Genomic DNA, 27,864 nt, shown 5'->3' with positions numbered 1-27,864 from the left:
CTTCCTTCCACCCCCCACTGTACCTCCTGTGGTTTCCCCATCCTTCAGGTTGTTCATGCCATATCTGTGAATCACTGCTGGGCATCTTTCTTTCTCTCATACGCCTGCCCAAGCCATCAGCACACCCTTGACCATTCTAATCTGACTACAGTCTCTCACATCTGGTGACTGTAATGACCTCCTAACTGGTATCTACGTCAGCCCATGCCCCACAGCCTGAAACAACCACTGTCCCTTCTATGGTCGCCCACACAAGTGACTTCAAAGTTCTCACAACTGTCTATGAGATCCTATCCGATCTGTTCACCACCGCCGCCTTCCCCAAGAACCCAGAACCATTCTGCCTTCACTGTCTCCTACTTCGTCCACTCCCTCTGCTCCAGCCACACTGGCTTTCTTGCTGTTTCACAGGGACACCAAGCTTGCTCACCTCAGGGCCTTTGCAGCTTGCTGCCCCTTCTGTCCACAAAGCTCTTTCCCTGACATCTGCATAGCCTATTCAATCAGCTACTCAGGCTTCTCTCAAGTTTTGACCTTTGCAGAGAGACCTCTCAGAACACCACATTTAAACTTGTAGTTACCCCTACCCCAACCCCCATAATCCTTCTCATTTATTTCCCTTCTTTGCTTTTATTTTCATTATAGCATTTATCACCAACATAGTATATATTTCATTTAACTGCTCCCTTGATTAGAATGTAAGTCCTGTAAGGGCAAGGTTTTCTGGTTCACAGCTGTAGTCCTAGCAACCAGAACAGTACCTGATACAAAGCATGTGCTCAATAAACGTCATTAACAATATTTTTTCCCTTACAAAAACACTTGGCAACCTCTTGACAAAAATCAAAGTACTCAAAAATCTAGTTTACTTCTCAGGAGACCTTATGAGGACAAATGATAAACCAAAAGGAAAGTCATCTGAGCTCTTATATCAAAGGTTCACTACAATGCCTGTGTGTTAACCATTCATTTCAAAGAAGCAAGTTAAGAGCATTCATTTGCTATCAAATCGCTTTTGAAACCCTTCTGTAATAAAGTTTTTACATCTAGTCCTATTTCATAACAACACCAACTTTCTTTTTGGTATAATATTTATGCTACAAATTAAGAGTATATATTTAGATACTCTTTTGGGGTACAAATTTATCATAGGGGCAGAAAAATAAGATACTGTAGAGTCCAACTTTCATACTAACTAAGGTTTTAACAACTATGTAATACAAGGAAAAGAACATAGCTTTCAGAGTTGGAGCGTTGTTCATATCTTGATTTGATTACTTACTAGCTGTGTGATCTTAGGCAAATTAATATTTCTGAGTCTGTTTCCTCAGATATAAAATGGGGATAGTAACAAATAATTTATAGAGTTATTTTAAAGATTAAATTTGTTAACATGTAAAATCCTGGCACAGTATTAAGCCAATGGTCAGTGCTTCACTTCCCTCCTTCTCACTAGGAAAATCAAGAACAAAATAGCAGTAGTAATTTTCCTAGTTTCCTAAATTTTCATAAAGCAATTTTCTTAAAACAAGGCAACAACAAAATACCCTGAACTAATTATAGACTTAAAGAAAAGTTGAAAAAATAGTGCATATATTTCTCATTTTGCTTCTCCTAATATTAATACTTTATATAACTATCAGTCATGTCCCACTCTTTGCGACCCCATGGACTGTAGCCCACCAGGCTCCTCTGTCCATGGGATTTCCCAGGAGGAATACTGAAGTGGGTTGCCATTTCCTCTTCCAGGGGATCTTCCTGACCCAAGGATTGAACCTGTGTCTCCTGCATCGGTAGGTGGATTCTTTACCACTGAGCCACCAGGGAAGCATATATATATATATACACATATAAATATATGTATGTGTGTGTATATATGTGTGTGAGTGTGTATGAAGTGGCTCAGTCATATCCGACTCTTTGAGACCCCATGGACAGTAGCCTGCACCAGGCTCCTCTGTCCATGGGATTTTCCAGGCAAGAGTACTGGAGTGGATTGCCATATCCTTCTCCAGGGGATCTTCCCGACCCAGGGAGCAAACCTGGGTCTTCCGCATTGTAGGCAGACACTTTACCGTCTGAGCCACCAGGGAAGCCCGTGTGTGTGTGTGTGTGTGTGTGTGTGTATATAATTTTTTTTAATAAAAGGAAATTCCTGGACAGTGATCAAGAGATATAACAGCAGAAGTGGCTGAATGGGAGGCTGAGCCATTTGTCTTAGACTCCCACAGTTGGCTACAGACTCAAGTGCCCATGGAAAGAAATGACTGTCTGCTACTTACAAGAATAGAACTGAGATGCTATGCTGGTCTAAGTCTAGAAACCAAAAGGAGTTTCTTAAATACCCCTATCTTTAACTGACTACCATTAATAACTAACCCGAGGGAATGTGATGCCAATGATGATGATCTCTGGGTGGAGTTGGGTAGAAAGGAGAAAAACTCTTTGTTAAAGGTAAGTAAGAAGTAAGCAAATGGTCTACAGGGCAATCAAGGTCATAATTTGTTTCAAATTTTTAAAATATTTATATCTCACATAATTATGACTATATAAATTAACATACACTTAAGGCTGAATTATTGATTTCTTTACAATCTCACCATATAATGAAAAATTCAGCACTAAGTATTTTATTACCCTTTTCCCTTTTCATGTTATTAATGTACTCTGAGGTATTATTCGTTTTCTCCATTATTTTTAAAATTTACATTTTCTTACTTATTTTACTCTGTGTCTGGGCTCCACCTTCTTAGTCTGTTCTCATGCCTCCTTCCTGGTGTTAACTGAGGTCTTCAGTAATGATTCTTGACTCATTACTTTGTCAAACATGTGCTTTTGTGTGGAGTTATTCAAGGGCCAAAGGAATATGAAGGACCCAGAGGAAAAAATACATATTTTAATGAAATAACTGATATCAGCCATACTACATTGGCAATCTCTACAAAAACCAAGAAAGTATCAGTTTTGTAATTCTTAAAATCTGCATTTATATCATAACTATCAGTCATGTCCGACTCTTTGCAACCCCATGGACTGTAGGCCACCAGGCTCCTCTGTCCACGGGATTTTCCAGGCAAGAATACTGGAGTGGGTTGCCATTTCCTTCTCCAGGGGATCTTCCTGACCCAGATATCAAACCCACGTCTCTCGTGTCTCCTGCATTGGCAGGTGGATTCTTTACCAACTGCACCACCTGGGAAGCCTATATTACTATAAAACAATGATCAAAACCAGGAGATACAATAGTACTATGTATAGATCTTATGTAGTTAGATTAAAATCTTACCAATTTCTACTAATGTTCTTTTTATATTCCAGGATCCTACTTAAGACCCAATTTTCTTTTACTAGCCTTATACTATGGAAAGTGCCTTCTTGAGTTATACCTCTTATTATTACCAAATTTCAAAGTAAACAATTTTAAAGAATCTTTTTGTGTATTTATTTATTTTTACATTTTTTTTTTCCATTTATGTTTTGTTAGTTGGAGGCTAATTACTTTAAAATACTGTAGTGGTTTTTGCCATACATTGACATGAATCAGCCATGGATTTACATGTGTTCCCCATCCCGATCCCCCCTCCCACCTCCCTCTCCATCCCATCCCTCTGGGTCTTCCCAGTGCACCAGCCCTGAGCAAGAATCTTACTAATATTTAAGAGTATGTGTAAAATATACAATATGCCTCATGTAAACAGAATTATTTGGGTACATGTTAATTGAAGCATTCCTAAGGAAGAATATAAAATTCAAAAATTCCTGTACAAAATAAGCAATGCTTCCATCCAATTTTTATATGATACTATTTACATATTACAGTGATTTAATTTTTAAAGCACCAAATATTTAAACGAATATTCAGGCTTTAACCTGACTTTGTAGTAATATCAAATGAAAATGATTCAGATTAGGTTCACAGGTATCAAGAAATTAATATAAGATGAGGAGACTTTTTCCTGGCAATACTTCTTTAGTATAGCAAGTGTGGTCTTGAGAGTACTATCCCCTTTATAGTGTCTGACTCATTTTATGACAAATAAGTATACATGTTTGAAAATACTACTGTTGAAACAGGGAGACAAGATTATTACACAGGTTCTATTCTTACCAACGTACAATGGTAAGAATTGCATTTAAAATGCAATTTTGGGGTGTTAATGGTAAGTAACAACAAAAACCCCGAAAGAAAAAAAGGAAAAAGAACATTTTAAAGAGAGACCAAAATGCAAAAACAGGTTGAACTGAAGTTCTTTCCTGTGATGGCAAAGAGTTTTTATTTATATCCTGCCTTGTTCCAAAAACAGGAGTGTAGCACATAATTCAACCTTTCCCCAATGACTCAGCACTGTTATTATAAAGCTCAGATAATGTGCTGTGACCCTGACTCACTGATGAAGGGCTAATTATGTCCCAGGCTCTCCATTTGAGGTGTGTATAGCAAAAGAGTTTAACCAGAAATGTTTACGATAAAACAGCCTTCAGAATTTAACAGAAAAGCTTCTGTTGATCTGGAAAGTTAACTTGTGTGTGTGCATGCTCAGTTGCTAAGTTGTGTCCAACTCTTTGCTACTCCCATAGACTGTAGCCCACCAGATTCCTCTGTCCTTGGGATTCTGCAGCAAGAATACTGGAGCTGGTGGGTTGCCATTTCCTTCTCCAGGGGACCTACCTGACCGGGGGTTCAATCTGTATCTCCTCCACTTCAGGCAGATTCTTTACCACAGAGCTACTTGGGAAGCCCAAAGTTAACTTAAGAAGGGACTATTTTCTCCAAAGAGGCCAGAGACACTGAGAGTAAATGGATATGTAATAAATAATATGACCCATGACTTAAATCAGATGGAGACCTAAACCTGGCATCTTTGCTTCTTTATTTAAATCTAAACACGTGTGAAAATAGAATTCTTTGTTATCTCTCCTTTTGGTCATCCTGATCATTCTTTGAGGTTGGCACAAAGCAGGGCCCAAATGTTACTGAACAAATGGAAATAAATAAACAAAGAACCCTGTTTTCTCAAGTCAATAAGGCTTTACAAAGGGAAAAGAAAATATTTACCCAAGTCAATAAAATGAAAGTAAACCTATGACTACTGTCACTCTTGGGGGTTAGGCTAGGAGCTAATTATTCTTTGTGTTATTCTATTTGGACACCCAAGAGGAAGCTTACAGATAACCAGACTTGTTAATGGTCACTGAGAGGTGGGAGGTGGGTCCTATGATCAAATGCAGGCTGTCCGAACTACTCTGCTGTTTGTTTCTGGCTCCATTTAACATCTGGAATGGTAAGTTTTAAAGGTTTTTTTGCCTTTTGTCTAAGTGGCTTTCCCAGTGAAATGTGCATCTCGGAAAATTCAGACAAAAGGCATCTTCCCTAAGGAGCTGTGCCCACTTTGCCTTGGACTCGATCCTGTATTCAGTGAATTAACCAACCAACACAATGCAAGGGTGGTGAGGAATACAGTGGAGATGATTCGGATTTTGTTCCCATGTTTCAGGACCTCTCAGAGAAGCAAAAATGAACTGTAAAGTGCCAAAATGATTGCATCTATTTTTATTTAAAAGGACTCTTTTCCCCATATCACCCTTCCTGATGGCCTCCATCATGAGCCTTTGAGTAAGTTTCCCAAGGAGTCTTTCAGGGAACACCAGTATGTGTGAGTAACGGCCGCATGGTGTCAGCCTACCTGTAATCGACAGCAATACTGTGCGGCAGGTAACAGGTCCCTCATTTCGAAGCCGGTGTCTGTCCCATGATAAACAAGTTCTAAGGATTCTTCATCTTCTCCCCACTCCAACCTGTACTCTGAGATGTCAGCACCAGAGCTTTCAGGACTCTGGAAAATTCAGAAATTTAATTTCATTGAGAAGAAAATTCTATGATGTTTGTGTTCAACTAATTATTAAAAAAAAAAAAAGAGCAAGATGCCTCAGAATATTTGAAATACATACAAAAGAAAAGCATGAAAAAGATACTCAATTTCCTCTTAATTTGGATCAGTGGTAAAATTTCCGTAACTCCTGGCAAGTGCTAAGGCAGATGACTGTGTAAGAATCATCTACCTACATGTGAATTTTAGCTTTGTAGATCCCTTGTACCTTGCACTGGGGAACAGATAAAGTAGAAGAAACAAATTAACGCAAAACGTGTGCCTGACTTACCTCCCAGCTCACTAGGACACATCCATCAGGCGTAAAAGAGATACAAGGTGCTTTGCACTGTCCAGGAGGCCCTGCAGCCGTGGTAATTTCTGAGATATCAGAATAGGGACCATACTGCAAGAGAAAAACACACATGTGCTTGGAGGGGTGTGTGTACGGGTGTGCGTGCACGTAACACAAGCTTATACCAGACAAGGAGTGTGTGTGTGTATGTGTGTGTGCGCGCACACACGCATATAACACAAGCTTATAACCAAACAAGGGCTAGGCTAATGGTATCATCAATACAACTTTCAATTACATGAGTAGATTTTCTTCCAACATACATTACTTGAGTGGTAAATGTCTATTTTATATATATTTTATTTTTTTAAATTCAAAAGGATTAGAAAGTTGGTTTACTATCCATTTTTGCTGTGACCTAAGAAATAAAAGGGCTTCCCCAGTGGCTCAGAGGTTAAAGTGTCTGCCTCCAATGAGGGAGACCTGGGTTTGATCCCTGGGTCGGGAAGATCCCCTGGAGAAGGAAATGGCAACCCACTCCAGTATACCAGCCTGGAGAATCCCATGGATGGAGGAGTCTGGTAGGCTACAATCCACGGGGTCACAAAAGAGTCAGACACGACTGAGCGACTTCACTTCAAGAAATAAAAAACACTGACTTTTGCTACATCACAGCATTGTGCTTTAATTTCTCAGAGCGTTTCAAAGTAAACCAAGTCAGATGCACACTGTAGTTTAATTTTTAAAGCATAAAAATCTGTGTGGAATTGTTGGTTATCAAATTTTGAGTATTTCTTCTAGACACTGGTATTTTCCAGTTTGAAACCAACAGTCCTATTAATGTTTTCTTGGCATGGCCACCATCTCAACTATCTGAAGGTTTATATGGCATTTCTCTCCTCCTCCCACCATCAGTGGCCACACTGCTCAGAGACAATCATCACTACAAATTTAAAACACATCGAGAGAACCAGAACCACCAGATTAAGGTGGAATATGTGGTACTTAAAAGAATTGGGGCAAAGAGTAAAGCAATTTTCAGGCTAATGAAGTATATGACTGTGTTTTTCAAAATGGAGGAAAAAACATAAAGAAAAAAATCTTTCACATTTTCTAATATAACTTGCAAATATACTGAAGGTGGGAGAGAAACTGTCTGGAGTAGACCACAGAAGAGGCCCATGAGTCAAATATATGGTTAAATTTTAATATAGCAGGATTTAAAAATAAGGCTGAGATAGTTTCTTTAAAGGATAAATTAGTGAAAGGAGAAAGTAAACCTCAATCAGTCCAGTTGCACATGTCGCTTTATCATGGCAAATATCTTCTTCAAAAGTTGAAGGGGAAAAGCACCAGGGTTTCTTCTGCAGCATTGATGATTATCACTATCCATCCTCTTTTTACTTATAAAAAGTCAGGGTACAGAGGCTTTCTTATCTTCTCACCAATACATTTTAATTGTCTAGTTTTGCGTGTGCGGGCTTTTTTAAATTTAAATACCTGTATCTGAAATTCTTTCCTCATGGTGAGTTAGAAGAGATCCAGCTCTTGATCAAGATTTGCAATCCTACTTCAGACCAAATGTTTTCAAACTAAGGCCTGGCTAACTTGAGACAGATTAAAGACAAACACACTTCACTTCTGAAAGTCATGAATGAACACCAAGAACTAGAAAAGTCATTGCCAACTTCCTGTCACTGTCAGCTTGGCTTTCTTTCTTATAAAAATCTCATCAATTAAAGACATGTATTTCTTTGCACAGAATGCATTTATAGACATCACTGGCTCTCTGTAGGGCATTAGCAGCAGTTTGCCCTGCCCACACCCTTCTACCATCTTTTATGTTTCTGCCCATCTGTGACACACCAAACAGCCCTAAGGTTTCTGGGTCACTTCAATTCTCATTATGAATCCACATCACTCTGCCATTAGAAAAACCAACCACCTTTGTGCATATAGTCAGACCCTTTCAATCTTGAATAGCCCACCTCAACAGCTTCAAATGGAGCACTAGAAAGAACCACAGAGCTCTATGAAATAAAGAAAAAACAAACAAGCTGGTCTCCCTAGCCCCTACCCCGGCAGAGTTTTAAAAACTGACCTAAGACATTGCTGAGTAATTTAGACAACATGGTCAAGGAATATTATGTAGTCCTAATTTCCCATAAGCGATTTATATAATCGATGAGAAACTAGGAAATTAAGAAACCACCAAAAGGCAGCTAAACAGTAAAGTCCTTATTAACTTTGAGCTCTGTCTTAATAGGAGGACAAAAGAATCAAAATTTCCAATGCTGGGTCTACATGAAATCAAAGCAGGATTTCTTCAGAAATAAGATTTTACATACAGTTCCTTAATGGCTGTCATGGTTGGACAGATACAGATGAGGAATTTTAGAAGGGTGGAAACGGAAGTGCCAGGACCTCATGCTTGTGTGGTGATACGTAAGCGTGTACTCACCCCTCCGTCATTCAGCGCTCGCACCCTGAAGCGATACACGGTTCCTGGAAGCAGGTTTCCCACGGTGCACTCGAGCTCCGGCCCGTGGTACACCTCGGAAGCCACATCCTCTGGCTCTGTCATCTCCACGCTGTACTCCGAGACCTCACAGCCACTTTCAGAGGCAGGAACGTCTGGGAATGGAGAGTACTGTTCATCTTAGAATATTTTTATATTTCTGGTTGGCCCTATCACACCTTACTTTCTATGAAGCTTGCAAAATATCATGTAGGTAGCCTGTCCTTGATATTTACAAAAGAACCCCCCACTTCAAAAAGAGAAGATACAAAAGAAAGTTTCTTAATGATGTTATTCATACTTTTCAAAGCAAGTACGTTTAATGATACTAACAAAGTGATTCCAAAACCATAGAACTTTTAGGCAATTCTTTTACATTCTAATGCAAGGCAAAGGCAAGAATTAGAGGGGAGAAAAATCTTTTTAACCTGAAACCAAAGGACATATTAAATCAAATTAGAGAAGCCCAAACTGGCATAACACCTTAATTTAGATGTTAAGTGATGGGGAACAATAGCCTGAGAGTGCTGTAGTTTATATTTGCAATTTCACGTGCTATGAATTATCAACATGACAGGAAATGCTAACATAGCTTGAGCTGAGACTGTAAAACACCAGGACCCACACACGAGAGGGTGGCAAAGGTGAGGAGGAATCAGATGCTACCTATGAACAATTTCTTGGTTTAACCTCTTTATTAAGCACAACTTTTATTTTATGAACAAAGCTGAGGAATTCCTGCTCTGAAACATTTTCTAGAACAGTGCCCTCTGAGGGCAGAGGGTGGACAGAACGTGCGGCACCATCAGGAACAGGAGGATGGGCCACAGTGCTGGGCATTCACAAACCCAAGCCCACGTACATTAAACAGAATATGGACATTTTCAATAGACACAAAGCTGGTTTTCAGAAGAAAGACCTGAAACTTAGTTACAAAGCGATAAGTCTTAAACTCAACCTCCAATTGCCCAAGTTGGCAACGTGAAGATGTGGTCACTCACCCCACTCTAAGTGGACTTCTTTGTGCTTTGGTCTACCCAAAACCCTGGGTGGGCGACACTGACCCGGTGCAATGCTTAGAGTGCGAACAGGGAGACTTTCAGAACACTGCAGGAGAAACACCAGAGAGAACCGTCTCTTAGTTACTATGCATTTTTTAGAGCTCTACATACCAGGCAAATTCCACTCCATACCAGCAAATGCTGCCAAAGCGGCAGGGTTACACACTGAATGTGTACACTTCTCATGCAATCAGATCCTTCGCCTCTCTGTGTGTGGTGCACGTGTATATTTGTATATGTTTTAAGTACGGACATATGCATATGGCACTGGTAAAAATAATTATTGCTGGTGTCAGATTTGCAGACTGACATTCTGACTGTTGTGTATCCCAAGCACACAGTTACTTCCCTTTAAACTAAAAATTAGACACTTCCTGAGGACAGAGGAGAACACAAAACAACAGCTGGATGAGGTTTTTAAATGGTGCCATAAATGGCCCACATCTACATACAGAGCAGAAAAACAAAAAAGTCAGCTGAGTGTGATATTAACCAGCAGGTTCTGCCAACGTTAAAATCACCAGGGCTTCTTTTTTGCAGGATCTGGTTGTGTAAGGCTGGCGGAATGGAAGCCGACCCCTTTTGGAGATATGAGGAACACGGTAGAGATATGCAGCTCAACCAGCCTCCTCCTCCTCCTCAAGGAAACGCAGTGCAGAGGAGATGTGTTTATACATTCAAGGGGCACCGCGGCCTCTGCGCAGCCTCGAGCAGCACCTCGCATGTGAGAGAAGCTCGCTAATCACCTGCGACTTAGAGGTCAACCTGGCTCACCCTGGGAGACACTGTATAAATGTCGTCGAGTTGGACCTTTTTTTTCTAACCTGAGAATTCTGTCTAAATAGACAGTCTAAACTTCACAATACTGCTATCCTTGGGGGGGCGGGGGTGTGGCGCGGAGAAAAGAGACATATGACGGTGTTAGAGGTGGGCTGACCGGCGAAATTCTGCACCTACTGGCAGCTGTTCTCCTGCAAAGCCAACCCAGCCCAGGGCTATAAGCCGTCTTCTGCTCTCTCTCTCAATACTAACGGTTTCAAAACCACAATGCTAAATATCTCTATGATGAAAATGTTTTTTACCATATTGCCTCTCATGCACTTTCTAAATGTTCATCATTTAGATAATGATCTCATTTCTAGAACACTTCATGTGTGCTTCTGTGAGGCTGAAGCCAAGTTTCCTGACATGTTGAATGGTTGGTCTAAGGTCATATAAATTGTAGACAACGGTGGTGGTCATTCTGTAATGTATAAAAATATTAACTCACTGTGTTGTGACAGGAAACTTATATAATATTGCAAGTCAACTATACTTCAATTTAAAAAAAGGCAGACAAGAAGAGAACTGGTGCTACCTACAGATGTACAGGTTGGGCCCCGCGCAATCGCAGGAGATGCGATTTGGCTCAGTCATCCTAGGTATATGTGGCTTTACAATCATTTTCCAGCAGATGGCAGTAAAGTATCAAGAGGAAGGTGTGTCTCACATTCTTACAACACTGCCAGACGAAGTAACAGCAAAGCTGAGCTGGAGGTGGTATCTTTTTGCTCTAAATTCTAAGCTTTTCTATCATTGTGATAACTGAGGTTCACCCCCCGAATTTGTTAGCCAATGCAAATTGTAGACCACCCTCAATTTTCAACTGTGACGTGGTCATGCCCAAGTCTTGGAAAGCAGCACAATTCAGTTGAGAATCATCTGGGTCTATCTTTCTATATCCTCTAAAGCACAATTCAGAAAACTCTGATGCGATACCATGGCAGGCTGTAGTACCAAGATATATTTTTAAAAAGCAATTTATTCTGATGTTACAGACAGGCTGTCTGAATTTGACCAAAGATGTTTACTTTTGCACCAAAACAAAACCAACCTGACTGTGTCCACCAGTACTTATGCAGCACGCTCGGAGTTTGTACAAAGTGCCTGGTTTCAAGTGGGTGAAAGTGTACTCTGTAGCCGACCCACTGTAGGCCACTTCCCACTGACTCGCTGCAAAATAAGACCATGCGTGAGTTTACGCCTTTTGTAAAAATGTAATAGTATCAACCATTCCTGATAAGAAAAAGCTCTAAGTGGTTTCCGTGAAAACCAGCATCTCCGATTCTTTTCTTCTTTTTTAAACAGTCACAGGGCTCTCTTTCCATTTCCTTTACAAAATTAAATAACTAAAATAACATGGAGGCATTTTTAATACTTAGCACTGCTGGTTACGCTACTTAATATCACCGTAATCACATTTGCTGACTGTGAAGTTTGGATGCTGGAAAGCACATGAAATCTGTAGTTGGCCCCGCAGCAGGAGATGGTATTGAGCAAGCTGGCAAGTGGTGATGGTGTGAGAAGCCCCTGGGGCCAGCTGGGCAGGGGGAAGCAGGCTCAGCCATGAGGTTCCTGGTCAGCCCAGGGCACCACTGAAGAGCTTCTCCCAGTTCTTATCTGCCTGGAGGTCACAGCAAGTGAACTCCCCCCACCCCACCCCTGCCATATAGACAAAGTCCTTTGGGGAAAGGCCTGCTGTCTCCATGGAGCCCCACTCAAGACAAAAATACCCAAGACAGTGACATTAAAGATGAAACACTCAGTGTGACCCAAGTTATCTAATCACTTCCGGGGATTAAAGAAAGCAAGCGGGCCACTGAGGGGCCTGGGTGAGGCCGATGCCACGAGGCGAAGAGCACGGTGGCGGAGGCTGCTTCAACCAACCAGGACATTTATTCCTCCTCTGCTTTGCTTCCACTAACACTACGTTTCCAGAAGACTATTTGAAAGGAGCGTTTTACTCCATGCAGTTGTTTTAGGGAAAATGCTTTTACCCTCTTCTAGGACAGTTACTTGGAGAAGGAAATGGTAGCCTACTCTAATGTTTCTGCCTAGAGAATCCCATGGACAGAAGAGCCTGGTGGGCTACAGTCTATGGGGTTGCAAAGAGTCAGAGATGACTGAGCGACTAACATATACACACACACGATAGTTACTAACTTCCACAGATACTCTCAGCTGCTTATTAGGCCAGATTCACAATAAAGTCTGGCGAAAGAAATGGCAACCCACTCCAGTACTCTTGCTTGGAAAATTCCATGGATGGAGGAGCCTGGTAGGCTATGGTCCATGGGGTTGCAAAGAATCGGACATGAGTGAGCGACTTCACTTCTTTCTACAATGAAGTCACATGAACAAGGGCCATATAGGAACAAGGCAGAATAATAAAGATAGTCATTCTGACATAACTGATTAGATGACCTGCACTGAAAAGACAACTAGGATCAAGGAGTACAGAGGAGATTAAATTAATCACTGATGTCATGCGCTAGCACACTGTTAACTTTAAGTGCAGAATGGCATCTATTTTTAATCAGTAACAGTGGTCAGGAGAGCCACAAAACCTCAAAATATATTTAGTTTTTCACAATGAGACACTGAATATACATGACTTCTCTCAAAGGTCTGATTTTTAGCATAGAATGTGATTTTATGTTAAGAACAGCTATGCCCATCTCAGTATTTTCATGTTTTTTGGCTTAAAATAGGGTAGGGCCCAACTGATGTGAAAATAAAACATTCCAGGTGGCTATCGTGGCACAGAATAAAAAGCAAGCCACACACCTGCACAGACTGTTTGTAAAAGTTGCTGTTAACTCTTTTTCCCTCCCCATGTGCATCACTTTAAAAAACAAAGTAATAGTTACAGGGATCATTAGAGTGGTGGTGAGACAGGTGTCATTTTTATAGTTCTGAGGACTTTACTTTTTTCTATTAAAGCATAATAAATTTTATTAGAAAGAAGATCTAAGAATTTTTTAGAAAACACTATGGAAGGAATCTGGTCTCTAATACTGTCCCACTTTAGCTCACCTAGTAGTAATGTAATGATTAGTAAGTAGTAATGATTAAATAATCTGAGAAATCACAACAAAAATGAAGACATTTCCTGAATTTGTTACAGTGTGTTATGCTTGTCAGCAACCCACAACAATATGTTGTTATCCTCTGTGCACTGATTTATTCTTCTTGCTGATTGCTTCTGACACTTTCTCTGCTTATAAGAATTTCTACAGAAAGTATGCCAAGAGAGATGAAAAACATATTTATTCTCTTAATGAGGACCTTTGGCTTAAAGAAGTGACAAAAACTTTAAAAAGCATGATAAAAATATACATATCATGCAGACTGATCCCTGATGCTGTGTTTCAAAGAAAAAACTGTCAACATGTGACTAAAGCCCATTTACCGTAGTACCTCTATCAACAGAATAAATGATCGCCCACTATTATTATACAGATGTTTATCCTATTAGAAAACAGGACTTGAGTAAGAATTTCTACAAACTTCACCTTCAGAATTTCCATCAGTAATCTCCAGCAAGTACTTGAGTATTTCTGAACCACCATTGTCCTTTGGAGGATCTGGAAAGTAAGCAAATGTTTTATTAATTATAAAAGCATATTGACTTTTGTTAGTAAACATTATTAGAACACACAGAACCATGTAACATTAGACTGTATAAATTCTGGATTCAACTAAAAGACACAAATAACATTTCGCCCAACTCCTTACTTGAAAAACAAAAGAAACAAAAACACCACGAAACTTTCTATGCAAAGGTTACAGAGCTACAAATGCCGAAACGTTAGCATTTAGTGAAACATGAACAACACTCAAAATATGACCTTATTTTTCTAAGAGTTATGGTCAAATATTTATTTTGAGAATTCTAAAGCCTGTTCTTCAATATTTTGTGGTTTTTATATAAAACAAAATTCATGTACTTCTTTTCAAAAATTATTTTATTCTTTATTTCACTTAAATCATCATGACCACATTCTTTGGAGAGATGGAAAGAGAGGGAAACGGAGGTGTAGAAATTATTGATGAAATAAATAAAACATCAGAATAGAACAAATATGTTCATCACAGTTTGCTACTAAGCAAACTTTACATCCCAAGTGAACCTAATGGAAAATCAAATCAACTGGAACCTGTATCAAAGAGGCGGTTTGAGAAAGGGGTTCTGGCTTGTTACTAGAACCCTGTGTACCTCAGCTACTTGTTTACTGCTAACCCAGGGCCTGCAAGAATTTTCTTTTCTGAGCAGAAAAATACCCTTTTTCAAGACTACACAGAATTTGCCTCTACTATCAATTGGCCATCTCTATGTTTTAGACATATTCTCGGGTTACTCATATAGATTTAGAAACTTTAATTCCTGTCTCTTTTCACCTATAATTTCCATTAATACACATGAATTTCAGTAGTAGATATTTATAGCAATATTTAAATAGTTAAATATTATGGCACGTGGGGCCTCCCGGGTGGCTCAGACGCTGAAAGAATCCGCCTGCAATGCAGGACACCTAGGTTCAATCCCTGGGGCAGGAAGATCCCATGGAGAAGGGAACAGCAATCCACTTCAGTAGTCTTGCCTGGGAAACCCCATGGACAGAGGAACCTGGCAGGTTATAGTCCCCGGGGTTGCAGAGTTGGACAAGACTGAGCGACTTAACACTTAACAATGAAAGTAAATATTTAGCATTGACAGAAATTTCTAGGATATTCTGAGAAAAGAAGCTTTAGACCTGGCAAAAAGCACACCTAGATTTTTTTGTTTCTTTTAATCATATCCATGATGCAGGGAATAATTCTGCCTCAGAATTACCACATAACTTGAAACAGTGATATGTCTCAGTGGTTGGTCTCCACTAATGATTTAGTTATGCTTTACATTTCCTTTATATCACTTAACTGCCAGGTAAAATCTTTTTTTTGTCTGTTAGGTAGTTACTATTATTATATGATGTTAGTGATGATCATACACATTGTAACAGTTTCACATACAATTGCAAACATCTGTCAACATTCTAATGGCATTCGTTTCATTGAAATAATCCATGCAGCAGGTGAGGCACAATATCCTTCTATCAGATTCCTACAAATAGCATATAATGAACTTCAGTATGGAAACCTCCTGAAGTCCAAGACTTCTGATTATATACAAACAACAAAAACTAAAGTCTTCCTAATTCATTGTAACTTAAACATTCTGTAAAATCTAATACAACTTAACCTAAATTTTGAAATCTATTTTCAATACTAACTTTATAAATCAATTTTCATATTAAATATTGCTACATTTTAAGGGAAAGTTACTGAAGAATGATATATTCAGAGACTACCACATACAAATCATTAATACATTAAAATACAGGCAGCAGAAGTGTCTTACAGGAAAATCAGGAAGTAAATGAAATACTCTTGCAATTGTCAGTTTTATCAACTGGTGGCACTGTCAGGATGTTTCTAATATATATGTATTTCAAACATGTAAAACTCCCTCAGATGATATGGTTTCTTTGTTAACTGGTTTGTCACTACTGAAACGAATCAAGCTTAAAAAAAATCTGTCAAAAAAAGCAGCAGTAGCAATAGCAATAAAACATACCCCATTTGACACTAAAGCCATGAGACATAACTGGTCCTTTAATGAGGGGTCTTGTAGGTGGTCCAGGCCTGTCAGGACTCGTTGTACAAACCAAAACTTCACTTGGGCAGCTTTTCCCTTCCATATTAGAAGCAGTCAGCTGTAACACAACCAATAACCCATTCATATGCTTTATATAGTAGGTCTTAAACCAGTGGTGACTTTCAATATGGCAAGATCATGGTATCCATGGACTCAGATACACACACATACTCTCCCTCGCTCTCTCACAATCCCAAACTACTAATTTATAAGTGTTTCTTTAAATGGAGTACTTATTTTCTGCATAGTTTACTTAGCCATTAAAAATGAAACAACAAGGTAGGTTTTATGTAAAGACATTTTTACCTTTTCAAGAACACAAAACAAAACCAGTATGTCACCACCCAGTTCATTTTGTTTTATGGAAGGAAAATGCGGGGGTGGGGGGAAGCAGATACAAAGAACCATGCTGACCTCGATTATTCGAGAGTAGGACAGTGCCACCTAGTGGAGAACTGCTGGCGGCACACCTCTGATCTCACAGCCAGCCACCGAATAGCAAGGTTTTTTAAAATATCAAAAACTATCATTTTCCTTTAGTGGTCACACATTCCACTTGATAATCTGACAAATATTTACTGAGTGACTCCTACAAGTTAAATGACATGATTTGGTTCACAAATTAAGAGAAGGAAAGAGAGAATCAGAAGACCACCACATCTCTCCAAAGGCGCACTGTTGCGCTAGAAAGAGCAGTGCTGTGCTAGGGTCAGTGAAGAGGAAGGCAGCAGAGAAGGCAGCCTGCTGCCTCCTCTCTCCTAACGAGACGGCAAAGCTGTCTTCTGCTCCAACACAATGGCCCATGGTGACATTAGCAGTGCTTGTCCAGAGCCTAACGGGGGAGGGGCGCAGGTAACAGAAGAGAAAACGAAAAATGGCTGAGAAAGAGAAAATGGGCAAAAGAGCCAGGACAATGAAAAAACAGGAAATCTGATGAAAAGAAGAAACTCTTCAGAAGGATGTAAAGTGCAGGTGAGAGACAGTACGCTGGGCACCTGGTCTGAATCTTCCTGGGCGAGGGCATCTGGCCTCGTTGTTATGTAATTTACACTACAGTGACAGGTTTCTTTTCTCAAAAGTTGGGGGTGGGTTTTAAAATTAAAGTATGGTGTGTATTTTATAGATACTACTTTAAAAGTGTAAAGTGCAGCCACCTTAAGAAAGTTTTTAACCTGTACAGTTGACTTAAAATGATAAAGGGGTAAAACAAAAGAGCTTCATTTTTAAGCAGTTCAAGCACCCAAATGGCTGACTTACCCTGAATTTATACTGTGTGCTTCTTTTGAGATTTTTCACAGTACAGGTTAAATCCTCTCCAGTGTATTTTGGGTGGAAAAGGTTATCCTGAAAAGGCAAAGCCAGAAAGAAACATCAGTATCATAAATTCTGGGCATTAAATCCCTTGTATGTAGGAGTTTTATACTGCCTCCTTCCACCATCACAGTGGGCCAGAAGTCTGGCAGCTATAGCAAAAATAGGGCCAGAATCCCATGGTGCTTTAAGTAAAACTTTAACTGTTACCACATCATAATCTGTCCTGATCTGGGCACTTTTATTGTGAGACTAAAACACTAATGTGAAAGAGAACAACGCTCTCTCTTTGAAAGAGTGCAAATTTGCTTTGGAATAGATGCCACCATATACTTTCCTCACAGAGCAAACTTTTTCTGGTTACTCAATAAGCATTTTAAACAAAGAATTTAACTACCAAATTAATGAAGCAGTATGTAGTTAAAAAAAAATTATTTAACAACGTTGTCATGAAAAAAGGCTCTTGTGCAGAAGTCCTCACTGTCAAGCTGCAATGTGCTATGGGGTTGGGCTTTCTGACACAGTGTCTTCTGGCCAATGGGGAAAGGCGAGCTTGGATGGGGAAGATGTAGCCCTTCAACGGGATAAATGCCCCACTGACAGCTAACTGTACGGAATTCATACAACAGTATTCTTAGTCATGCATGCATCCATTGATCCAACCCCATTCATCCATCTGATCTCAGAGCCCCTCTGATGCACCAGGCTCTCTTCCACACTCTAGAGGTTTAGCACCACCCAAGAACAAAGTCTTGCCCATCAGAAACTATATGACAGCTGGAGAAAGCAATTAGAAAAACTCTGCATACAAATATGAAGCATGTTGTGTGGTGTTAAGTGCTATAAGATGAAAAATAAAGCTGGGTAAGAGAACAGAGTGAGTGATAGAGCGAGGAAGCATTGCTTTCTATAGCTCTCCAGGCTCAATGAAGCAGTCACATGCAGCTCTTCCAATTTAAATTAGATACAATTAAAAATTCAGTTCCGTGGGCTGACAGCCACATCTCAAGTGCTCAACAGCCATGTGTGACTAGGCTCTATCTTATTACACAGCACAAATTATAGGACATCTCCATCACCACAGAAAGTGCTCCTGGACAATGCTGTCATACAAGGCGGTCAGGGAAGGGCTCTCTAAAGAGGTGACATGTGAGAAGAGACCTGAAGGGAACGAGGGAAGTGACTCAAAGATATCTGATGGGGCATGTGAGTCAGAGGGCACAGGGGTTGCAAAGGTGTTGTGGGAGGGCATGGCTGGTGCGCTCAGCGGGATGACAGCAGCAGGAACAAGGTCAGGGATGAAGACCCTGAATTCGGAGGACCTGCAAGTCATCGTAAGAGTACTGGCTTCTCCTCTGGAAGAGAAGGGAAGGTGCTAAGATGGGAAGAGTTCTGAGCAGAGCACTGACATGCCGTGTTTTATTTAACAGGATCACTCTGGCTTCATGTGGAGAACAGAGTGTAAGGATGAAAGTAGAGAAAATACTTAAGAGGCCATTCCAACAACCCAGGGACGAGATGATGGGGGCTGGAAAAGTATAGTAGCTGTGCAGATGCTGAGAAATAATCAGATGTCTGGGTAACTTTGGAAGGGAGATTTACAAGGATTTGTTGACTGATTACATATGAGGTCTGGTGGCTCAGACAGTAAAGAATCTGCCTGCAATGTTGGAGACCTGGGTTCGATCCCCGGGTTGGAAAGATCCCCTGGAGAAGGGAATGGCAACCTACTCTAGTATTCTTGCCTGGAGAAGTCCATGGACAGAGGAGCCTGGTGGGCTACAGTCCATGGGGCCAGACATGACTGAATGACACACACAACACACATACGAGGCCAAGGACAGCCCCACAGGTTTCTGGCTTCCCCAAATGAAAGGTCGGGGATGCCATTTACTGATCTGGGGAAGACTGTGCGAAGGACAGGTTTCTGCTGGTGGTTGCACTGGTAGAAATTAAGAGTCTTGTTTCCAACTTAGGCAGTGAATCTAATTTCACAGTGTATCCTGTAGCTGTGATAAAACTGACTTCACAGAATGCACACAGAAGCATGATGTGTGCCAGACTTACATTTTCGTCCTCCTGGATTTCCAAGGTGTAGGTGACTACTTCCTCAGGTGAGCAGCCTTCTGGTTTATTCCACTGCAGTGTGACCCATGTGACCCCAGCTCGAACGAGTCTTGGCGCCGAGGGCATCTGAGGAATGTTTCCTAACGTGTAGCACACCACCTCTTGGCTATACCCGCTGGGGAGAAACAGACCCGGTGAGACACATTTAGGAGCATGTGGAGGAGTCTCGGCATTTCAGAAGCTACCATGTGACTGGCTTGGGCTGGTAAGTCTGTGGCCTGACAGGTTCAGAGAGCAAAGGCAGGCCAGGATCCTTTGTGTGATGTTCCTCCCCACAACTTCAATGGGCCCCAATCACCCACTCCCTATTTAGTCTACTACTAGAAAAGCATACTGTGTTACAGGACAATATGTTTAAAAATGTATTTCTCCCCACAGGCACCTAGGAGTGAGCACAGTGTGATGGTGACAAGCTATGAGCCACAGCTACCAAGGAACTGTCAAATCAAGGTGTATAAGGGCAAACAACTGTCTACTGATAAAATAAATGTTTTACAAATATGTACGCTGTTTTCCAAAAGTTTGTGGATGCTTTTAATTCATTTATAAATTCTGAAGCTGTAGAAGCCTTTATCATTATGACTGTTCAACTAGTGAACTCTAAAAATACAATGGCTATCATGGGTAGGGAAAGAGGGCTGAAAAGCTTGTGATCTTAACAAGTTCTTTAGGCTGAATAAAGGGTTGGGACCAATCATGTGTTGAACCTTTAAGAAGATTTTCAACAAGCAGTGATGAAAGAAAAAGATTTTTCCCTTAATCAACAGTTACCCAGGCAGTGCAACTGAAATATGGTCTTTTCAAGGCACTTTTAATCTATTGAGGCTTCACCATAAACCTGTTCTTGCCTTTTCCTAGCAGCTTGGAGGCAAGCCGTGAGTCCTACCCAGTCTAGATTCTCTCCAGTCTTGTGAGTATCTGCCTGGGCTTGACAACAATGGATGGCCCAGCAACTCGTTCTTTGTATCAGGAAACACTCAGACATAATTGAAAAAGGCAACTGAACGAGTAGCTTGCTAAAGTGATGAAAGAAAAAGGCACAGCATCTGAAAAATAAAGTCCTCAGAGGATTCCCTTTCAAAATCTGTAGTTACCTTTCCCTTGATTCTCTGAGATCCCTAGTGGGCCTTTCTGCATTACAACCGGCAAGGCTGCAAAGAGGACACACAGTGGCATTTATCACCTCGGAAGGGGCCTTCTCGCCTCTGAGCAGGATTCTCTTTTGGAAAATCTCCAGCTGGTGCGGTGTGGAGGCAGCAGGCGACCTCGCCTTTCAGCAACGTGAGGGGAGGACTCAGGGACACCACATAGAGGCTTAAAGGCTCGAGGACTGGGCAACACCATACCTGGTGCCAATGTCATTCCGAGCAGCCAGCCGGAACGTGTACCCCATGGCTGGACACAGCTTTGTCAACTTGCAGTGCTTCTGGCTCCCAAAGAAGCACTGTCTGAAACCACTGTTTCTTTTTCCCTAAAAGAAAACAACAATGTACACAAAGTTTAAAAAAAAAAAAAATAAGAAAATGAAGGAGCATTTTGAATAACTGCTTAATTTTCTAGCTTCAGTGAACAAAACCAAGAGAAGGAAAGCACTCTACAATGAAATGCCATCCTTAACACAGGCACTACAGACAATTCTGTTACTGAGACAGGTGGTGTACCATACTTGTGGTATTTTGAAAGAGGACTTTAGTCAACAAAATAGAGAAGGCCCTTTTCAGGCACAGGGCAATGCTCAAGTTAAGGATCACAGTGTCTCAGGTCTTCTTCCTCACTTGGTCAAATGGCCCAATCTGGCCCATTAGAGTACGTCTGCAGCCTCACAGGATCGCTAGCTTGGGAACTGTACAGTCTCCCCAGATGGCTCAGCACTCAAGGATCAATCTATGCATCCCTGCAGGTCACAAATGTTCCTCCCCTGCCCGCCCCCCCCCCCCCCCCCCCACCTCCCTGGTCTTCTCTCTCTCCTGCTCTGTGGCAGCTCCCAAGCCCACACCTGTACATTCCAGCTGGAGAGCTGCTTGCATGCTCATCCCTAAACGCTGGGCACATGCCTTTGACTAACTCTTGTCCACATCTGGTCTCAAAGCAGTGCTTTGGACAATCTGGGAGTTCTATCAAGGCTAGTAGTTGAGCTGAAGGTCTGACGAGGACTTGGAACATCAGTTCAATTCATCTATGTGTGTTACAGCCATTCTTAAGTGTTTTATGAGGCTGGAAACACATTTTTAATGCATTCCTAGCCTTATGTGATGCTTCAAATTCCTTGAAGTAAAAAGAAAACACTCCAGTGGGTTCTCTTAGTAGATCTAAGAAGAAAAAAAAAAAAAACTATTCTGTGCCATGCTCAGAGGCATGGAATACTCATATCAGCAGTTTTCTAGAATGTTTCACACCCATAATTCACAGTAGTTTATCTATGTTCATGCAAAAGAAAATCACATGCTAATGCTAGATGAATCTCAGCATTTTAATCAGACAGCCAAGCCCAGGACTTTCAGGACTATGTTTAAAGCTCTCTATTATATAAAAAACAAAGAAAGCACAGTTTTCTCCTTAGAAAATGTAGGCAATTCCTTCCTTTAAATAGGCCTCCAAATGCTTACTACTTAAAAAAAAAAATTCCAGGTGACGTTTAATTCAAAATAAGCATACAACTAGCTTGAAGTATCACTAGGCTGAACAGATTAAAAATCACCATACCACAGTCATCCTCAAACTTTTCCCAATCTCCCCTCCGAAGCAAGGTGGTACCCTTTCCAAGGAAAAGAGTAGAAGCCCTAACAGTCTTAAAGAGCCAAAGTTCATATTATCAAGGGTTCAACACACAGTCAGGTACAATGATGAAAAATGGTAGGGGTGGGGTTGGAACGGGGCAGTAAAGCATATGTTTCTCAGCAGCGACTTGGGCAGTCACTCTGTGACTGGCAAATCATGCCCTTATGCTTACTTTAACCTTGAGCATTAAGGTTGCTGCAGACAATTTATTCAAAGGAAAGCCGTTTATGCATACATTTGCATAATTACATCCAGTGTCTGATTATACTCCGTGTGCTGCACGCTCTGCTATGTTCTGTATCCATTTCAAGCAGTAGCGTGAGCCACCTTTTTTCCTCCTCTATTTCTGAGCTCAGAGTAAACAGTGCAAGAAAGGCACATCCTGCCGCCACGGAAGCCTTCCAAACCCAGGTTGGCTCCCCTTCAATGCCTCGTTTTTCCTATTCTTTGTTTGGTCTCCTTTGCCCATTTCTGGTGCTTAGAACTACAGCCAGTAAATAAAAGTCAGTCTGTTCCTTACCAGGTTGATTTGCTTTAATATGGAGGAAACCAGCCTGTGGTTTAAATGAGAAAAAAAGAGTGGGGAGGCATCAATGATGGGAACTAGAGTTTTATTTTAAAGGGCCAGAGCACTGGGGCTCACTAAAGAACTGAGAGAGAGCGCCATTCTGTGACCTTTAGGAGGTTTTCCCATATTGCCAACATTAAAAAAACAAAAAAAATTCTATTTCAGGATCAAAAACAACTACTAGATAAACTCCAGCTTGTTTAGGTAAATCATGCCAAATTTTATACCTTTCCCGATATCCTACTATGTGCATGAACTTCAAGAACACAGAGAATGACCCAGAGTTGGTGGAACTTTAGAATCAAGTTTTAGAAAAAGTACTTGTAGAATATGAAGGGGTGAGAGTACAAATGTTTCACAGAGTTAAAAAAGAAAAGCTTACTGGTGAATTTTTAGAAGTTACTGAATATAAAACAAAACAAAAAAAAAAGAGGAGAGGAAGTAGGTTAAAATATTTCAAACAAGAGAAGTTCTTGAATAAAATAAAATACTCATGTATGACAAGGAGTTTAATATAACCGGGATACCTGGGAAGAAAGACAATTAATATTCACAAGAGTCTCTGCTAAGAGGTGGACCAGTGAAGATGGAGAACACTGTGGGCTCCCACGTGGGATGGCTCCTGAGTCACCCTAATCTTCCATGGAAGACCATGCCAGGTTCTCTGATGGCTTTAGGCTTAGGCATCAGAATAAGTACACAGTCAAAGGCACAGGCGATGTAAAGAATCTGCTTGTAAACCAAGCGTGACCCCAGGTTGCAAATAGCATTTATAAATTAAATATTATCCAGTTCTTCCTGTTGACAGAAATGGATAGGGTTTTAAAAATATAATGTTTAGAAGATTTAAAGACTCAGAGAAATGGACAGGAGTGATAATTCAATTGCTTATCAGGAATTAAATATGTCCAAGCCACTGTGGTTAGTGAAGTTTTACAAACAGTAAATCACAATTTCCATATTTGATAGGTAGCATGGCTCCAAATGATTGAGATATTATACTCTATATCATGTTCCCTCTTCTAATAAAATCTAAGTTAAAGCACACAGGATTACTGAGACATAATAGCTGTACCTGGAAAGAACAACTTACGTTTTAATAGGTTAAAGTTAGCTTCATGCAAACTTTCCTACAAAAGCATGGTACCAATGGAAATGGACAATCTCTCTGCACTGCAGGCCTGCTGTCTTCAATAATCTGGTCAAACATAGGCAGCAGAGACACCCATGGCTGAGGCGTTGCCCTGCTCAGCTACTGCTGCGAGGCCACGTGTGGGGTGTCACACAGAGGGGAGCGCGATAGGCCAAGGAGCCAGCTGCTCCACGAGGGCAAAGCTGAGACACGGATGGCCAGGAGCACCCTGATTCTGCATGTTGGGAGATCACGGATATGCACCCCGGGAGCAGTCAGGATCAGAATCTCTCTGAGGCGAGCACTCGAGTGCCTCTTCTCCCAGGAAGGAAAGAAAACTTCACCCAATGAGAGCAGAGGTGACAGGAGGCTGGAAATCCACACTGGAGGCTGGAAATGCGATCGTTCTGGCACAGACCTAGCCACCACACTACTGACCTCATTGGACATGAAGCCCCAGCGTGTTCTGGACCAGCTCCCTACTGCCAGTGTCCACCAGCCAAAAAGAACAGATTTTCAGGGTTCCCTGACTTGTTTCCATTTCATAATCCTGGGCATGCCCAAATGCTTTTTCCTACCACGCACACTGAGGTTCACTCAAGGACAAGGTTAATCTTCACTAGAACGAGAAGAAATTTTGGAGACAAACCAGCTGTGTGTGAATAGACTGCAAGGTGCTCACTTGGTGGGGAGTGAGGCATCACAAACCCACGCTGCTTCTTTTTTCAGCTGAGTTCCTCTTCTCACTCGTGAGTTCACATTTCTCGCTAATATGCATCATCCTACACTCAGACCTAGCCTGCAAGCACCCACTCATAGTCCTGGGCAACGAGACAAATGGAACTGTTTTCCACCCAGGGCACTTGTCCTCCACTGCTGGTTAAAACTGCTCCTCAGAAAAGCACTCGACTTGCAGGCGGCTCAGTCATGGACACGACATGTATCAGATCAGTCTTTCCACAGTCCCAAGCTCCTGTTTGGCCTCCATCACCTCTTGTTACCATTGAACAGAAATACTTGGCGTAGAATCTATATTCTAGACTCCACTGATCAGCTTAAGCTCCAGCCCTCCAGGAGGCCTGGTCCCTGATGCCACTGAACTCAATTTATCAGAATTCACCAGACCTAGTCTGTACATCTCATTGATCTGATCCTTGGTGAACAAGGGGCTCTTTTCAGTTCTCAACTCACACAGTACGGGGTGGCGGTGGGGGGCGGAGGGGTGATGGTGTGCGGATTATCTTGGGGGGGCAGGTCCCAGCCATCCCACACTCAGAAAGCTCCACTCTGCCCACGTCTGTCCCCCTCCATCCTCATTTTCACTCCCTTGGTAGAAGGGTCACACATTTGGTTACAAGTCCTAAGAAAAATCAGAGTCCACATGTTCTTTTAGGTCCTACAAAGTTCCTGCTACGTTCTGAAGAGTGCCAGCTTTCTGCCAGACTGTGAAAGGACCCAATCTCAGACCAGCAGGGGTGAAAGAAGGCAGTGTGGGGGCGTATGAGACGTAACTCCTGTGGCTACAGAGCAGACAGTGAGTCACTCCTGGAGACAGTTTTCAAGATGAGTTAATATAAACTTCAGGGACAAAGATATCTCGAAATATTATTTCACTCTTTAAGATGAAATCTGGGGGTAAATTATAAATAAAAGATTTAAAATATTTTAAGTAATATATTCTCTATTTTCTCACTTTATCTTCTGCCCTTTTACTATCTACTTAAGTATTCTTTTTAATTGAGTTAACAATTTAAAATGAGCTGTTAAATAAGATGATAAACATATTAGTTTCTATGTTTATAAACTCCCTCAAAAAAGGAGGGGGCGGGGAGGGAACACTTTGCTGATCTCCTGTGAGTCATCCAAAGGAGGACGACACATGAAGTGCAACAGTAAGGCAGAGACACTAATTGCCAGGAACGCGGTTTTTCTCGTGGGTTCCCTGTCCTCATCACTGAGGGAGCAGGCATTGACCTCTCCCATGTGTTTAGTGAGAAAAGCCGGGTTTGTGCATCACTGAGTCACGGCCTGTCGGGCCAGGGGTCTGAGTCCCATCCTATTGCTGTGTTTCTGGGGCACATCTGTCTGCCTTCTCCTCTTCCCAGAACACTCAGAGGAGAGCAGGGGCAGGAAGAGAGTTACGCTGTCCTTCCTAAGTCCACACCCTTTCAGGGCATAGTACCTAAAACATCGGCTTCCCTGGCGGCTCAGCGGTAAAGAATCTACCTGCAATGCAAGAGACATGGATTTGATCCCTGGTTCTGGAAGATCCCCTGGAGGAGGGCATGGCAACCTACCCCAGTACTCTTGCCTAGAGGAGCCTGGCAGGCTACAGTCCATGGGTTCGCAAAGCGTCGGACATGACTGAAGTGACTAAGCACACATCTAAAACACTGTATGTGCTACACAAAGATAAAGGGGAAAAGATCAATAGATTAGGACAGTCAGGAGAACCTATGTCACATGGTGATGATTCTAAACATGTCCAAACATTCCTTGATTCCCCATCAGAGAGGAGCAAAGCCTATGGCCCTTTCTCTTGAACGTGGGTGGGTTTGTGACTCTCTTGTCATGACAGAGTGGAAATGAAGCTGTTGTGACTACCAAGGAGAGGTCTGAAAAGGCAATGAAGTTTCTGTCTTTTTACCAGAACATTCACTTTTGCAGTGCTGATTCCCCTGAAGCTGCTGTGCTGTGAGAGAGCCTGAGACAAAGCCCCACCTAAGCCAGCAGTGACCACCAGACTTGTGAATGAGGATCCCGCCAGAAGGTTCCGAGCCCAGCCAACAAGCCCTCCCCAGCTGAAGCTCCAGGAACTGGAATGCAGACGAGCTAATTCTCCAGTGCCTTGTCCAAATTCCCAACCCTGAATCCATGAGAAAAGAAAAGTGACTGGTTTAAGGCACTGAGTTTTGAGGTAATTTGTTATGCAATATTACACTTATCTATTTTGATGTCCATATATGTTTATAATATGAAGTTTTTTATAAACTTATAAATTTCTCCTGCACTATAAATATAAATAGCCAGGATGTAAGGGAGCAGAAGCAAGTGTGCTTGGATACAGTCAATGTTCAACATCTGTCTGCATAAAGGGCCCTCTCAAAGCCATCCAACAAAGTAAGGCTTTTGAATAGATTTTTTAAATTGTTTCTGTAGAACCTAAAAAAAATGTAACAAGATTCCTAGATAATAAAGATCACCCAAAATTGTTAATCAATGGCAATGCAGTCACTTCATCTTAGAGTAACATTTCAGAGAATTAAAAATTTTAATAATGGTATCTCCAGAGTTGGAGAAAACCCTGGGGAATATTTTTATATTTAAATACAGATACGCAAAAGTCTTTGGGACACAGCTTAGGTATGGCATACCCTAAAGCCTCAAGAGTGAGCAAAGTAAATAATCTATCAAAGGACATCCACACGCAATCACATCTCTACCTGTTTGATATCCGTTTACAACACATAATGGAAAAAAGCTCCAGTGAAGAAATCAATTTACGGATGTGTCTGCCTATCTGAAAAGTGGTATCTAAGTAAAAAGTATTTGATTTATAACATACAACTAATTGTTAAAATCTGTCTAAGTGTAGGTGTTAATTTGTAAAACTATGTAACTGAAAAAAGATAAAAGTAGCTTTTCCAAATCTATGTTCCTTCTTTATTAACTTAGTATCTTTATAGA

General features: G+C 41.2%; 1 protein-coding gene across 3 annotated transcripts in view; it reads right to left on the bottom strand.

The window, feature by feature from the left end:
* The window catches only part of FNDC3B (fibronectin type III domain containing 3B), a 352,800-nt gene that overhangs the window by 47,395 nt on the left and 277,541 nt on the right, over window positions 1-27,864 (bottom strand). For all 3 annotated transcript variants that reach the window (XM_043875197.1, XM_043875198.1, XM_043875199.1), the window contains exons 12-21: window positions 21,046-21,170; window positions 19,640-19,814; window positions 17,519-17,605; window positions 16,181-16,319; window positions 14,076-14,147; window positions 11,615-11,733; window positions 9,682-9,787; window positions 8,624-8,796; window positions 6,160-6,273; window positions 5,685-5,834 (exon numbers count right to left, since the gene is read on the bottom strand). In XM_043875197.1, coding sequence (XP_043731132.1) covers window positions 5,685-5,834; window positions 6,160-6,273; window positions 8,624-8,796; window positions 9,682-9,787; window positions 11,615-11,733; window positions 14,076-14,147; window positions 16,181-16,319; window positions 17,519-17,605; window positions 19,640-19,814; window positions 21,046-21,170 — 1,260 coding nt within the window. The remainder of the gene's footprint in view (window positions 1-5,684; window positions 5,835-6,159; window positions 6,274-8,623; window positions 8,797-9,681; window positions 9,788-11,614; window positions 11,734-14,075; window positions 14,148-16,180; window positions 16,320-17,518; window positions 17,606-19,639; window positions 19,815-21,045; window positions 21,171-27,864) is intronic.

This window comes from Cervus elaphus, chromosome 19, assembly GCF_910594005.1.
Source record: "Cervus elaphus chromosome 19, mCerEla1.1, whole genome shotgun sequence".
Classification (NCBI taxonomy): Eukaryota; Metazoa; Chordata; class Mammalia; order Artiodactyla; family Cervidae; genus Cervus; species Cervus elaphus.
The sequence above is the reverse complement of the archived record's forward strand: the minus strand, read 5'-3'. Positions and strand labels throughout refer to the sequence as shown.